We start from the raw sequence: 14,794 nt of genomic DNA, 5'->3' as shown, positions 1-14,794 counted from the left end.
GGCATTCCTCTTGAGCTGATCCACATCTCTTTCGCCCGCTGTCAGATGCGTGCATATGAAACAGAAGAACGTCTGATAGATGGACATGCTCATAGACACCGCACCCTGCAGATTAATATTACAAGAGTGAGTTCAAATATGTAGGAAAACAATCAATGGCAAAACGAGAAGCTCAGTACCTTGTTACCGATATAGCCCATCACGCCAACACCAACGGTAGAGACACGTACATTCTGAATATGCTTCCGCAGGCTCCTCTTAACCCATATGGTCAAGAAAAGCCCGACCATCTGTTTACTAACAAGTCTAACATAAGCTGGCCTTCGTTTCCTCTTCATGAGAGTCTCGAGGTCCATCTCCGCAAGAGCCAACACATCAGGAGATATCTCGTTTCCGGCTATCGATTTGAATGAGCCGTAGGTCTTGAAAGACTTGGTTGCTCTGAATGACTTCGCTGATTTGAAGGAGGGTGGTTTATCAAGAACGCATCTTCCCAGCATATTCAGCGGTGGTTCAGGCCAGCTCAGACCGATCCGTTCAGTGCCGCTGAGTATCCGGGTAAGAGTTGGAACATCCACATTTTCCTCATGGTTTTCAAGATGCAGACAACTTTGCCTGCCTAGCTTCTTAGGGGAAGAGAACTGCCTCTGAACATCCACCACGGGAGAAGCAGCACAAGTTTCAGAAACGAGGGTGGTAACCTCGCCGATGACAGCACCATCATGCTTCAGGCAGTTGGTGGGTTCTTCATCTTCATCTTCATCTTCTTCGTCGATGGGATGTATCTCAGCGCCAGTTTCGCTGTCGCTGTCAAAGGAGACATCCTCGGAGGGTATGAACTTACGAGGGGAAGGGGGGTCACTGTAGCTTTTGACCCTCGAGGCCTTAGGGCGGACTCTGTTAAGAGCATCGCGGATGATGTTCTCCCATTTGGAAACTGGTCTTCTGTCTTCAGCTCCCAACACATTCCCCGCGTTTAACGGCACTATCTCCTGAAGCCTGCCTCCAACACACATACAGTTTATGTTTAATCCATTTTAAGAGTGGTTCCACCGCCAAAAGTGGGCAATGATTTTATTTTATTTTACCCGAGGACGTAGATGTCAGCAGGGTCGTTGATCTGAATCCAGTCGTCTATGTCAATGTCCGGTTGTGGTGAAACTCCTCCGACATTCCATGTTCCCACACACACTCTGCAGCGATATAACGCCACATTTGGTTTCAGACAACTATTTCAGCACCGACCGTACACGTCATACCGCAATGACGACGCATACTCTCTCTCTCTCTCTCTCTCTCTCTATATATATATATATATATATATATAATAACAGTCCAATAATTCCCTATCCACAGATTGACCCGGATACCACCAAGTGCCATAACAATTGCCACAGCTTCTCACCGTAATGGTTCCCCATTTCCCTTTTTGTTTGTCGGTAGTGAACAGTAGATGCTAATCACAAAACAAGGATGGGTTTTTTTCCACAAAAAGGGGGACCGTTTTGGAAAAATCAACATTATTTAGTAAAACCAGATATAGATTATTAATGCGCACAAAACCAAATAGGAAACTGACACAAGATCGTCGCCGTTGTAAATTGGGAAAAATCAGTAATCATAAAATCTCGTAAAATGTATATTGATTTGATCTGTCCCATAAAACCAAACCAAGGCGAAACAAAAAGGAAAGGAGGGTGTGATACCTGATTTCTTTTGTGTTAATATACTGTGCTCTAAATGTCTCGGAGTTTCTTCGCCTCCGCCTTGGAAAACCATCTGGATGTAACAATGGAAATTGAATCACAGACCATCCTTAACCGCACGAATCCAAAACCAACAGCGCAGTCCAAGATCAAAGGGGTCTTGGTTATGTCTCAAAGCTATACATGCAATCTGAAATTCTACATTACAATAAATGGCATCTGAATATAACCATGAAAACCGGATCACAGAGACAGTAGAAGACCAAAGTCATCCATGCAGTAGCCAACTCTACAATCATTGGGAAACCAGAGCACGAAGAGGGGATCCAAATTCAACAACGATGTGATTCTTTGAACTACCTATGCAGTGGGTAATTCGGCATTACCATTACTAGCCATCTCAGCAGCAGCATCCTGTGCGTTCGATCCAACCCTGGATGAGCTGAATTCTGCAACACCCAATTCGAATTAATAACCGAAGCAAACGGAAATGGTGAATCTGAATTAAAGAGAGAAACCTTCTTCGGAGCAGGAGTCGCTGTCGTCTCCTCCGTTGTCGTCTTCGTCTTCGGTGTCCGCACTGTAGTAGTCGGAATCTCTGGTGTTCATGTTCAACCACTTGCGCATCACCACCTTCGCCCACAGGCTCTGAATTCATAAATACTTGCGCAGTGTCAGCCCAAATTTCCGAAGTCAAATATCCATAATTAAAAAACATAGGGAGAAACGAAACGAGGGAGAGACACCTGAGATTTATGGCCGGAGGCTCTCTTCATGTCGACGGAGTTGTCTGGAAGAGAGGATGGGAAAAAATTAACACGGCTTCAAGTGAAGAATTGGGGAGAGAGGGGTGGGGTCCTGTCCCCGTGAAGACTAATGACTGACAAAAAAAAAATGTGAAAAAATGCTCCAACACGTTACCAGATTTGATTGCATTGAACTATTTATTTTGACGAGTTAAATTTAAGTAATTAATGTGGCGTCTCTGCTGGGGCCCACAAAATTGTCGGATCCAGCACTTGATAGTTTCGGTCCCCCCTTTTTCGTATTTTTTTATAAATACTTTAAATGTTAAAATGTTTTTTTGTCCGAAAAAGAATACAGAGAGAGAGAGAGAGAGAGAGAGAGGATCAGCTTTTGCAGTGATGGCTTCGTTAAGAGTATTGTACTTTTGAAAAATAAAGACACACACTCACCTTTCTGCATCTGCCCTTAGGGTCGTAGGATCACCTGAAAGAAAAAAGTTAACAAGACTTTAACGGAATGCGTGATATGCATATACACATTCCATGAATATTCTCAAAAGGAAACCTGCAAAATGCGAATAATCTAAACCCTTTGAGAGAAGAGCAGACGACTGCAAAATTTGATTAAAAAAAAAGTGAATTGAGTTAGAAAACGACGAATGAGGAAATAGATATAAAGTAGAGGAAGAAAAAGAGAACTAATCGTTTTTGTGGAAATTCTTGTGCCTTTGGAGATCACATCAAAGTAAAAGTCACAGTAGTGGTTGACAACATGTGTGTGTGTGTGTATATATACATGTGGATTTAATAGATGAGACAAGGAAAGACAACACAGTGGATGTCCAAGTTCGATAGGATTTTAAACAAAAAAAAATCGAAAAAGATTTGATCAAACATAACAGATGACAACAAAACTCTCTGGCAACCAATATAGCTTTGAATCTCGCTATCCCAAATCCCAATGACCAAACAATGGAAAAAGGAGTGAGTGGTGGTACCTCAGCCAATAGCAAATAGCTTCTTCTCTTGTTCCCACTCTCCCTCCTCTTGGACACGCGTTCCCCCTCTCTGTTTTTATTTTTACTAATCCTCCAATGGAAAGCTAAATTCATTCAATTTAATTTATTGGGTTTTTGGAGCATTTGTTGTCTACAACAGCTATTGGCATCTCGGCACATGCGATGTCACCACCGAACTCTTCTTTCATCAGCCTTCCATTTTGTTCGTTTGCTTATGGCCTTGTCTCCAATAATAAAATATGCATATTACTTTCGGTGCTGACTAGTTTAATTCAGTTAAGATTAGCAGAGGAGCATCATCGGAAAGCTCTGCTTTGTCTTACCTCACCACCCGATCTCAACTTTAATCGATTACTTATAATTACGTCGAACTAACACTTCTAATCTAACTTATTTCATGTTATATTTGCCGCTGTTGTCTCTCTTGAGAAATTTTAAAATCAACATGATCTACACATAACATGACCCTTCATCATTCATTTCATTTCTGTATTGGATTATGTAATCACATAATGTATCCTCAAATGCGTGGCAAATGATACAAGTTTTGTTTTTTAGGCTCTGAAAACTACAACGATTTTTTTTTTTTTATTTGTTTGTAATTTTAATGATTATATAATCAATCTGAACAATCCTTCCCAATTATAGTAATTGAAGAGAAATGTTAGGTCAACATCACCTAATCAGTGGATATGGGCTCAACAATTGTGGCGCTGGGCTTGTTGAGCACATTATATAAGGGGACAGATCTAAAGCCTCTTGGCTCTTGGGCTACTATTACATAAGGGGAACTGTAAATTATTATTATTATTATTATTATCATGAGTCATGAAAGATGAAAAAGTAAAACAAGAACTTACGAGCGTGATGTGATATGCAAAAGGTCAACAGCCAGGGAGAGAGGCCAAGGCTTCCGCCACTCTATTCATGACAGCATCCGGTGATGCGAGCAGGTCAAGCACCTCCTTTCTGTCAATCTCCAACATCATCGCACTTATTTCTCCAACATGCTCCATCACTGGCTTACCAATCATCTGCATTCACCCCAAGTGTTAATACTAACAACTACCATGGTGAGGAATCACTTCTGTCCACAATGGACTAGGTTCTCCCATCCAATGTACATATCGTATTCCAAAGGTTAGCAATTCCTCTATAAAAAAAGGCCACACCTCTGAAGCCGGAGAGGTAACAACCACAGTTTGAATCCCCATGCAGTCAGGTAATTGGCTTACTATTTTCTGAATCATGGGGCCAAAACCTTGCCTCAACATGGCATCTGCCTCGTCCAATACCTGATAGGAAAATAACAGGTACTTGCTATAAAATAATCATGTCTCCGCCATATACGGAACAGAATCACGGAGCCAGGAAACAGAAAAGTTACCAAATATTTCACATCATCACAGAAAACGTCGCCTTCTTCTATCTGTAGAAGAATCTCACTGGGGGTACCAACCAACATCCCAAGGGGAGGGGTCGTCATATTCTCATTGCCTTTTGATTCAGATCGGTCGTCTTCAATGGAGGACTTTGAGCGACAGTGATTACTTATGTACTTTCCCATCAGGAAGCACTGGGGTTTTCCATTCGCAAAATGACAAACAGCATACACAATTGCAAAGTGATTGCTAAAATTTAAAAGGTTGTGCTTTAATAAAAGTGTAGAATGAGATGCAAAGTTGGAGAATGTATGAGCCACAGATAGCTATGTTGTAGGGGAAGAAATTGAACCTCATCAGACACCTCTTCTGTGTTGCATAACACAACCGCTCGAGGACGTTTGGGCTTCATGCTAACTGTGCCGCTCCTTAATAACTGTGCAATCCCCAATAATAACATCAACAAGACGATATGCAAGTCTCTTTACCACATAGTCTACTTGCAATATATTCATGATGAATTCTGATTTCATAAAAGGAGAATTCTTTGGCGAGCCCCAAAGGCGAAAATATATATATATATATAAAGAAAACAGAAACTCAAGATGATAAACATCATTTGGCTCATCCACTCAAAAACCAAGAGTAACCAAGTCAAGTGCTTTTTGGTACAGTTACGTTCTCCAAAGTATGATGAATTGATGATTCATGTGACCCAAATTTAAAGAAATTAAGATAGTTTATGAACCTGAAGGATCAATTCAGAGCATCGTCCTAACCTCTCAAATCATTAGCAAGTAAAAGATACAGAAGATAAGCATCGTGTTCTACAAACCCATAAAAACAAGCAACAAACCGAATGTCGCATATTCCATCGTGCGACGATGAAATTTTAAGGACGAATTCAAGAGCCGAATAACGAACCTGGACGAGAGGGAGGAGATAGGCGAGAGCCCTGGGAGAGCCAGCCTCGGAGCTCAAAACGACAGACTTGCCATCCAAAACGGCGGGAATTCCGATGCATTGAATCTCGGAGGGAACAGCGCCGCCGTCTCCGGAAATCTCTTCCGCCGCCGCTACCAGCTCCATCCTCAGCCCCAGCCCTACATAACCACTCACCACGTCGGTCCCGCCGCAGGAAGAATCAACCGTTCTCGGGGGTTCACTCTTCGCGGAGCCTTTTTCCCGACGACGACGGAACTCTTGGAGGATGAGAGAGCTCTTCTTGGATTTGGAGTTGTGGCTGTTGTTCTTCGTAGAAAGAAGCCTCAACGGAGAAGAAGAAGAAGAGATAGATGATCTCGTTTGCTTAACGGAGATAAGAGCGGAGAGCAAAAACTTGTTGGCTCTGTTCATGAGAAGTGTTTTCCGCTCTCAGCCTCTGTTTCGCTTACAGGAGGAGGGCATCGGGTTTTTTAATCAAATGAACCACTTGTCTCGCACCTATTTAACGTGTACACCCGGAAAAAACATAACACATTAATTTTTTTTTGAAAAGACGAAATTACCCTTAATGAATATACGATTTTTATCCGTTCGAAAACAACTTCGTTATTACGATTTCGTAATTAATTCTAAAAATGATGGCAAAAAAATTACAATTGATTCTAAAAAAGGTGGCAAAAAAATCATCTATCTTATTTAAATTGTATATTAGTGATATGTTAGTCGTAATAAGGTCGCAAAAAATAAAAAGAAAAGGGTATTTCGGATTTTTTCAATCGAAAAAATGGGTTAAAATTGAAAAAAAAAATTGTTTTTTTTATGGTGTACGCTGAAAATAGATACGGATCATTTGAGTGATTTTTCCAGCGCATCGTGGATGTGATGTACTCAGGGTTTGGGCTACATACCACTATTTAAAGTGGGCCTACAAAAGAGTGCAAGCCCAAGCCCGAGCCCGATATCCGATTGCAGGCAAAATGGCGCCACAATCAATTCAAATCTGAAAAACGAAAACCCTAGCGACAACTCACCTGACGACGACGAAGGAAATGCCGAGCACTCTGTTCATCGCTCTCCAGTGCTGCCAATGTTCCACCATGCAGGTCTCTGTCTCCCTGTATGTACATAGGGGTGGTGTTGATTGCGATTTACGGATTTCTGGTGTCGCAGGTGAAGCAGCAGAAGAAAAGCAGCAACAAATGGGTGTGCGTGATCTGCAATCAGAAGCAATCGGTACGAAAGATATTTGCACAGGGATACAAGGCCAAGGAGCTTCGGTTCTTCGTCCAGTCCTTCAATATGTCCCGCAAATCCCTCGAAGAGGAAGACACTGCCGCAGGAGGTACGCTCTCGGAGATTCATGTAGACTGGAAAAAGAGGCGCACTGATTGGACTGAGTACCTTGACCTTGATCCACCTAATCGTTGCCGAAGATCACCTGAAGATGGGGAGGCCAAAGAAGGAATGGGTAGGTTAAATTGAAAGAGAAATCGTGAAAACCTTTCATTCGATCAACGTTCTTTGCTCTTTGAGAGATTGGTTGATGTTTACACGGCTTGGATTAGATGCGGAGATTGTCACCGAGATGCCAAAGGACATGTTCAAGAAACCTAGGTTGAATACATATTCGAGTGGTGGTGGAGGATCCTCAATGGACGCAGAAGATGGTAATGAACCTTACAACCCAATCTTCTCCAGAAAAAGCATCATCGAGCAAAGACAATGCTCAGGTACCTCAAGTTTGCAATGCATGTTGTTGGACAAAAAAACTTTTGGATATTTATTTGAAGATCTGTTCACTTTTAACGAATTTTCTGGTGTTAACAACCATGAGTAATAACTTTGCATGAACAGGGAAAGCATCAAAGAGGGAGCATGAATTGAAACAGAGAAATCTAGTTCGAGGAGGAGTTGCAAATTCGGCTTCAAAATGGAACGCATACCTGACTCAAGGAGAAGAAGAAAGAGCACCACCAGGGCTTGGCCGGAGAGAAGGCTTGGATCATGATGATGCCCGAGAATGGAGCAGAGTAATTCTGGGGATAAGCATGGGTGACCAAACAGTAGATGACGAGGTGCATCCAGATTTCAAGTGAATAAATCGAGCTCACGGTTTGCTCTTCAAAGCTAGTGAGGTCGTAAAGCTTCAAGATAAATGAGGGGTTCGGAGTTCCCCAAAAAATAAATAAACATGAGAAACCAAAGTTATATTACAAATTTCAAAACATAGTTTACATGTACATCTGCTGCTTCTGAAGATGCGGCTTAGTTCCCACTTTCCATATATGTATATATATATAAGGTTACAGTGGTTGCAATTTTGGATGATTTCAGTATGTTTCTGATGAAAAAAAAGGTTACAATGATCTTGTAGTAACACAAACAAGTAGAATAGCAATGAAGGGAAACTATAGATGGTAGGGATGGATAAAGGGAGTTGCAACAAATCATGAGATCTTGCATCCATAATTAAGTGATCAACGTATCTATGTTTGTGGTCCGCTCATACCCGCTTCCTGCACTGCCAATTCCAATTGGTATGAGATTTTTTTCAGATATAAATTGTTACACACTTTAGCTTTACTTCCTACAGCAAAAAATAAAAGAGCAAAACTGTAAGTCAGGAAATACAAAAGTACCTTACTTACCAATCAGTACCAAGACAGTAAAAGATCTCATGAACTTCTTCGAAAATAATTAGCAACAGATGCTAGTTTATTGCAGGATAAAAGGAAAAATACCGGTTACGATTGCTCAATAGAACGAGGTACAGCTGATCTTGGGAAGAAAGACGCAATAGCTGCACTACGATGTATACACTGGTGCCGGCGCTGATGACAATACCAAGAAACATGTATGAATGAATAATACAATAACTTGTCCTCTGATACAGGCAAAGTTTGGAGGACAAGCTCACTGTCGTACCTGCCCAAACATATCGACACAAGAAGCCAGAGTGTTCCAGTGATCCAACAGGACTCTTTATAAACAAGCCAGACCTGATATAATTATACAAAGAGAGAGTCACAGCGAGCAATACTCAATTGCGTTGATGGCTTACATCCTTATGGACTCTCCCAGTTGATAGGGTTAACCATGAGATCTCACTCTCGCTCTTTATGGGTTTGTGGATGCATGACTATTGTCAAAAGAGTGGACATTGGATTGGGAAGCACGGGAGGGATGTTGTATTTCTCCTTGACCAAGTTAACTCACAGCATATAAACCAACATGCTCCATCCCCTTATATGCCCCTTTGTACAGTTGGCACTACCCACGAGTTCATAGAAAATATATGAACTGACTCCTAACGTTTAAAAGGTTCACAAAAACTAGGAGGTGGAATGGGAAATTAAGCAAGAACGTCAAGATACATCAAACTCAAAAAAAATCAAGAGATACAAGTATCTGATGCACTGTGACTTGTACTTACTGATAAAGCCACCACATCTATGTAGAAGCTAACCAATAATGCCACCATCCACCTGCGGGAATCAAATGATTAAATGAGGCCAGGCTCATTGCTTTGCCACAAAACATATCTCTCCGAGGGTGAAAAAATGAGAACAAGCTCACGGGTATAGAAGATCTCTGCGGAAAGGAGATCCGTCTGTTAAGATAGTGTAGAGTAAGGTTCCAAGCATTAAACATCCTAAGGCTCCAAATACAAATCTCGCAGTGACAACAGGGGAGTTCTTGTTTCCACGACCCGTTTTATCCCTGACAAGACACATACATGATAATGATACAGTCTGTGATTTCCTGAAAAAACATTGCTCACGGGCACTCTCTGATTAGCCATTCTGAAATGGCTATAAATAATCTCAATGACATCTAATGTTTCACAATCTCAGTGGATACAACTACTAACTTCATGAGTGTGCTTGACTTGCACCAAACAGATGAATCATGCATCCAACTGTCTTTGCAAAAGAATGTTTTTTTGTTATTATTGGTAAGACCAGACTGCTGAGATAAAGAGCATGCTGGGTAACCAATAAAGGACATAGACACGGGTAAGGTACTTCAGAGGCTGATGATCATCCAAGTATCAATAAATGAGGGGCTAATGTTCTGCATAGAAGAAGCTCATAGGATGGAACCTGTACCTGTCTGAATCACGCAGCAACAAATGATACATGGGATCTTGAGAAGCTTCTTGAGGCGTCAATTTGACAAGTTGGAGGAAGACGTAAGCACATGTCGTGAGACTGGAGAAAGCATAATGCGGTCGGATTATATCAAAAGAAACTATTACTGAAAAAGAAAAACAAAGGAATACAAATACCTGCCAAATAACAAGAGCAAAATGACCCAAGAAACTGAACGTAACCAATTTGACTCCTTGTACGCAATCCACACCTGAGTTTTAAGCATATTTCCATCAGCACCCGCTTAAACCACTTGAAACCCAAACGATCACCGAGAGATAGAATAGAACGATTTCGGATATGTCTTCTAAATCAGCAGTTCAACATACCGCGATAGGTGCGATGTTAATATAGAAATCCACCACAGTGGTAACGAACCACCTGAAGAAACGGAACATCGGAATTATGCGCGAATACACAAAGCACTGTACCGCATATATATGTGATTGTATGCACGCTTGAGAGAGAGAGAGAGAAGGAAGGTTTTACGGCGTGAAGACATCTGGGCGGCCGGGGAAGGGAAGGCCGTCGACAGAGAGGGTGTAGATGAGGGTCGCAAGCATCACACAGAACATCGCCGGAAAAACTACTTTTAGCCCCATAGCTAACTTAATCGCCATTGTTGCGGTCTCAGAAAGAGATGGAGGTTTACCAAAAAAAAAAAAAAGAGATGGAGAGAGAGAGGACGATCCTATTTGAAATACCAAAGGGTGGCAACGGGAAGGCCACGTCGTTCGTTCGTTATTCATAAAGCGAACCGGATTGGTATTTGACCCAAACCGCATCCCTACTTGGTCTTGGTTACGTGAACCGTCCTCGCAATGTTTGTCTGTACACCGCTATAACATGATTTTGTTTCTACGGAAGAAAGATATCAAATTTGGACGAGAGTTTGTTATAATCACGCGTATAAGACGAGACTTTAAAAAAAAAAAAAAAAAAATTAAAAAAAAAAAAAAAAAAAAAAAAAAAACAAGGCACAGCCTCCTCTTTGGTCAGGCTCGGTAATAGCCTCCTGCAACAACCATTCAAATGCAAAATTGCTACTACAAAATGTCGTTTTTTTCCTATTCCACCTCAATCACCAACTGTAAAACCGGTTTCGATTATAAAAGCAAACTTGCTATTTTTAAAAAATCATAACAATTCAAAGTTGTTGGCCAAAACTACAGGTTCAGTCTCACGGTTCAGATACTGGACTGAAATCCCCTTGAAGCCTTCTTCCAATATGTATGCCTTTCCTAAGTTACAAGAACTTGCTGCAGAAGGGAAACAAAATGTATGCGTCCTCCTAACAAACGTGTTGCTAGGACTGAGTTTAAGAAGAAAAAAAACGAAGGAAAAATCATGGTAAGCAAAAATTTGAAACGTTTTAAAAGGGTGATCAATGTGATGAAGCCTAGGGAGGAATGGGTGGGTCAAGTGGCAAAAGAAGAGTCGACGTCACCGTCCAAGAAGCCAGCCAGCTTAGCTCTCTCAACGCAACAAGAGAACTTAAGGGAAGCATCAGGAACGTCAAGAGAAAGGTCATCGAGAGACTCAGCCACCCTTTTGAAGCCTTTGGTCATCTGATATATTGTCACAAGCCCTGACTTGAAACACTCTTCTAACAGCCTCCAGAGCCTCTCGTTCTCTTTCTGCTCTATCATCCTCACCACCGCTTTCTTCACAACTTCGTGGTGGAAAAATGGCATTCCCAGCTCCTTCATGCACCGGCAGGCCTCTGCTACCTCTCCTCCCGCCTCATACTCCTCCAGCAGAATGAGTATCTTATCTTTGACTTCATTTGCTGTACATCCCGGTGAACTCGTCTCAGTTCCTCCCCCCCATCCCCAGCAGCGTGATATCCTTTCCCCCGAAAGACGTGCTTTCAGCCATGAATTTGCCGTTTTAATTACTTTTTCACCCGTCTCCGGGATCTGGTGAGACAGTTCCTCCACATCCTGCGGGGCTAGCACCTCATCCACCACAGCTCTAGCCAAGAACATTGCAAGGTCTTCCACTACCACAGGGTTGTCTAGCGCAGTGTCATCTGCAGCTTCTATCAGCATTGAGAATGCGTTTCTCATATCTTTTGCTGGGAAAGATAGAGATGATAACAGAACACATGCCATCTCTTTCTCCCTCTTTTTCCTATCCATTGCTAGAGTTATCAGACTCTTCACAAAGATTGTGTGCAGCTGGTTGGGTGATTCCGTCAACTCGGTTTTCAGGCAATGTTCAACCTCTGATATGTCCCCGGAGAAGAAATACTCCCTGATAATCGACTGAGCCTTAGCCTTGAAGATCTTGGCATTGGAATCTTCGAGTATTTTGTACCTTGGATTGGGTGACAGAGATTTCAGAGAAGATGCGCATAACCACCCTTCTGAAGCCGCTCTGGAGATGACAGACTGCAATATTTGGCGAGCATTTGGTATGTCAAGAGTCAAATCATCAATTGAATCAATGATTCTGTTAAACCCTTTTGTCACTTGACTGGAGTTTATGAGACCGACCTCAGCCGCTTCTTTCAACAGACCCAGTAGTCGGGCTTCAGCTTTCCGCCTTTCCATCGCCATTATCAGTGCCCGTTTCACAATCTCATGATGAAAGAATGGAACCTTCAATCCCTTGATGCACCTAAAAGCTTCCCTTTTTTCTCCACTTATCACATACTCTTTCAGCAATTCACTAATCCGTGCTTTCACATCCTCAGCTGTCCAATTATCGCTACCTCCCCATCTCCTCTCGACAATCTCTGCATGAAGTGGAGCTGCTAAATAGCTTTTCTCAGCCTTTTTCAGTACCTCCAATCCTTTCGACTTATCAGGCAACAAAGCCATTTGTTTCTTTAGAAATGCAGGAGGAAGAATATCGTCAACCACGGCTCGAGCTATGAAAACAGCTAGAACATCAACTATGTCTGGTATATCAACTGACAAATCATCAGCAGATTCCACCAGTTTGCTGAATCCTCTATAAACTTCTGGGGGATCAATGACATCTGAATAAAGCGTAGATAGCAAAACAGCAGCCATTTCTTTCTCTTTGTCATGCCTATCCATAGCCATGGAGACAAGTCTCTTGACAAAATAATAATCGTACTCAACCATTCCAAGCTCCTTTAGCTCATTAACAACTGATGCAATATCATTAGTGCTAAAGTACTCCTCAACTATTATTGTTGCCTTTTTCTTATACTCGGTGAACTCTGCTTTCAACCTTGTTGATTTTGAATATATGTTTCCCTGCATCCAAGCAACAAAGCTTTTGATTTAGGCAGTTATCAGTAAGGAAAGAGGCGTTTAAAAAGGCTGTCACACACACACACAAAAAAAAAACTATATCCTTTTGCAAACATCATTTCTTGCACATAAGCGTGGCCATACGTGAATACCTCAATGTTATAAAAATTCAGGTCATTTGAGTCGCTCTCTTCTTCCTCAAGTAACCCTCCCAAAGTTTCTTTGTCCTCTACTCCTCCTGCATAAAAGACAAACTCTGATAGACAAAGCTTCAACCACACAAGTCCGCGCAATTGATCAAAGGGGAAAACACAAACCTTTTGAGGTCCATCCGTCTTCGGGAGAATTGGACTGCCCATCATGCGGTGACGAACCCCCTACATCATTACCATGTGCTGGTGATCGTGGAGACTTGGGAGAGGCTGAAATTTTCAGTTGAGAAATGTAGAGAGGATCTGATCTTTCTGAAGAAGATATTAAATCCTCCTGATGATTGTTGAACTCCATCATCCCCCGAATCTCCCCAGCTCCTCGATTTGTTATTTCTTCCCACAATTAGTCAGTAACCGTAATTTTAACCTCTCTGACAAACACAAGAGATTCAAATTCCAAAACATTCAGCTGCAAAGAGCAACCACAAAACAGAAGGTTCATAACCACACATCTACAAGTTCTCTCTACAAGTATGAGAAGGGAAACGGTCAGGCTAAACTTCACAACAATTAGAGACTGGTCTCCACTTGGAGCAATGATCACATCACTAATAAACAATCAACGTACGGTAAAAAGAATCTGCTGAGGATTCAATTTCATGCACCTGCGACTGCAAAGAATCTGTTAACGACACGAACGTCGATTGATATTTTACATAATTCTTCGATTTAGGACCAAATTGTCAACAGATTCAAAAGCCATACACAAAGAGAACGAACGCGGGAAGAACAAAGAATCACATCGCAGAAAATGAAGACACGTTACCGGGAGATTAATCCGCAATTATGAGAGAAGATGAATATCGTCGAGCAAAACAATCGAAAACAAAAACGAACAGATATATAGATCAGATTGTCAGAGAAATCATCGTACTAGTAAATGTGAGATAAGACTCCGCCGGAGTGACACAGCACGCCGGCGATCAAGCGGCCTTCTCCCTCTCTCTCTCTCTCTCTCTCTCTCTCTTCTAAATTACAATTGTTTTTTTTTATTGGGGGCTCAACCACGCTATTTCTGTAACTGTCGCGTTCTTTTTTAGGACACTTTAAATTTTCTTTTTTTGGACTGACCCCCTCCCCTTGTTTCTCTCTCGCCTCAGCCAATGCGAAACTCTCTGGCCAACCACGTGTCCTTTTTTCAGCATTTTAAATTTAGCCCAAAAACTTTCATTTGTTTTTTAACGATAACTAATAAAAAAAATTCTTAAATTCCAACAAGTAAATCGCACTCTTAAATTCCAACACTGCAATAGTGCTTTTATTCCCATGAGTCAAGCGTATCTATATTAAACAGTTTTTTTTTTTTGGTAAAACCATATTAAGAAATTGCAATCGTGTTAAAAGATTTTAAAAATAGACAAGGACGTGGTGGGCTTCCTTCCTCTACACGACGCATCTCTCGTGAA

The 14,794-nt window shown here is 41.7% G+C and overlaps 6 protein-coding genes across 8 annotated transcripts in view; 1 reads left to right on the top strand and 5 right to left on the bottom strand.

Annotated features, from left to right (window-relative positions):
* LOC104809750 (type IV inositol polyphosphate 5-phosphatase 3) overlaps window positions 1–2,936 on the bottom strand; it is a 4,433-nt gene extending 1,497 nt beyond the window's left edge. Inside the window, exons 1-8 of the mRNA XM_010535823.1 lie at window positions 2,903–2,936; window positions 2,453–2,496; window positions 2,225–2,354; window positions 2,093–2,155; window positions 1,707–1,779; window positions 1,089–1,193; window positions 180–999; window positions 8–105 (exon numbers count right to left, since the gene is read on the bottom strand). Coding sequence (XP_010534125.1) covers window positions 8–105; window positions 180–999; window positions 1,089–1,193; window positions 1,707–1,779; window positions 2,093–2,155; window positions 2,225–2,354; window positions 2,453–2,496; window positions 2,903–2,912 — 1,343 coding nt within the window. The 5' untranslated portion in view covers window positions 2,913–2,936. The remainder of the gene's footprint in view (window positions 1–7; window positions 106–179; window positions 1,000–1,088; window positions 1,194–1,706; window positions 1,780–2,092; window positions 2,156–2,224; window positions 2,355–2,452; window positions 2,497–2,902) is intronic.
* Window positions 2,937–4,253: 1,317 nt separating this feature from the next.
* Window positions 4,254–6,276, bottom strand: LOC104809749 (DEAD-box ATP-dependent RNA helicase 39-like). Its single transcript, XM_010535822.1, has 5 exons — window positions 5,778–6,276; window positions 5,206–5,289; window positions 4,859–5,047; window positions 4,644–4,766; window positions 4,254–4,505 (listed from the first exon to the last, which is right to left on the bottom strand). The coding sequence occupies exons 1-5, from the start codon at window positions 6,207–6,209 to the stop codon at window positions 4,356–4,358; spliced, it is 978 nt and encodes a 325-aa protein (XP_010534124.1). The 5' UTR covers window positions 6,210–6,276; the 3' UTR covers window positions 4,254–4,355.
* Window positions 6,277–6,798: 522 nt separating this feature from the next.
* On the top strand, window positions 6,799–8,304 carry LOC104809747. The gene is made up of 4 exons (XM_010535817.2): window positions 6,799–6,901; window positions 6,969–7,266; window positions 7,364–7,528; window positions 7,653–8,304. Exons 1-4 carry the CDS (start codon window positions 6,848–6,850, stop codon window positions 7,892–7,894), a joined length of 759 nt encoding a protein of 252 aa, XP_010534119.1. The 5' UTR covers window positions 6,799–6,847; the 3' UTR covers window positions 7,895–8,304.
* LOC104809748 lies at window positions 7,991–10,634 on the bottom strand. 3 transcript variants are annotated; one of them, XM_010535820.2, is made up of 9 exons: window positions 10,439–10,634; window positions 10,279–10,330; window positions 10,087–10,160; window positions 9,908–10,009; window positions 9,375–9,518; window positions 9,232–9,283; window positions 8,724–8,797; window positions 8,540–8,629; window positions 7,991–8,314 (listed from the first exon to the last, which is right to left on the bottom strand). In XM_010535820.2, the coding sequence occupies exons 1-9, from the start codon at window positions 10,567–10,569 to the stop codon at window positions 8,302–8,304; spliced, it is 732 nt and encodes a 243-aa protein (XP_010534122.1). In that variant the 5' UTR covers window positions 10,570–10,634; the 3' UTR covers window positions 7,991–8,301. The 3 variants fall into 3 exon arrangements, with proteins under 3 accessions (XP_010534122.1, XP_010534123.1, XP_010534121.1); XM_010535821.2 differs by having other exon boundaries at window positions 7,991–8,385; window positions 10,439–10,632; XM_010535819.2 differs by having other exon boundaries at window positions 7,991–8,319; window positions 10,439–10,630.
* Window positions 10,635–11,049: 415 nt separating this feature from the next.
* Window positions 11,050–14,400, bottom strand: LOC104809746. The gene is made up of 4 exons (XM_010535814.2): window positions 14,263–14,400; window positions 13,494–13,759; window positions 13,329–13,414; window positions 11,050–13,179 (listed from the first exon to the last, which is right to left on the bottom strand). The coding sequence occupies exons 2-4, from the start codon at window positions 13,684–13,686 to the stop codon at window positions 11,368–11,370; spliced, it is 2,091 nt and encodes a 696-aa protein (XP_010534116.1). The 5' UTR covers window positions 13,687–13,759; window positions 14,263–14,400; the 3' UTR covers window positions 11,050–11,367.
* A 207-nt stretch (window positions 14,401–14,607) lies between these two features.
* Window positions 14,608–14,794, bottom strand: part of LOC104809744 (sphinganine C4-monooxygenase 1-like) — a 1,420-nt gene continuing 1,233 nt past the window's right edge. The window contains exon 3 of the mRNA XM_010535813.2: window positions 14,608–14,784. The gene's annotated coding sequence lies outside the window, so the exon portion shown is untranslated. The remainder of the gene's footprint in view (window positions 14,785–14,794) is intronic.

The sequence above is a fragment of the Tarenaya hassleriana genome, unplaced genomic scaffold, assembly GCF_000463585.1.
Source record: "Tarenaya hassleriana unplaced genomic scaffold, ASM46358v1 Cleome163, whole genome shotgun sequence".
NCBI lineage: Eukaryota > Viridiplantae > Streptophyta > Magnoliopsida > Brassicales > Cleomaceae > Tarenaya > Tarenaya hassleriana.
This window is presented reverse-complemented; position numbering and strand designations above follow the sequence as displayed.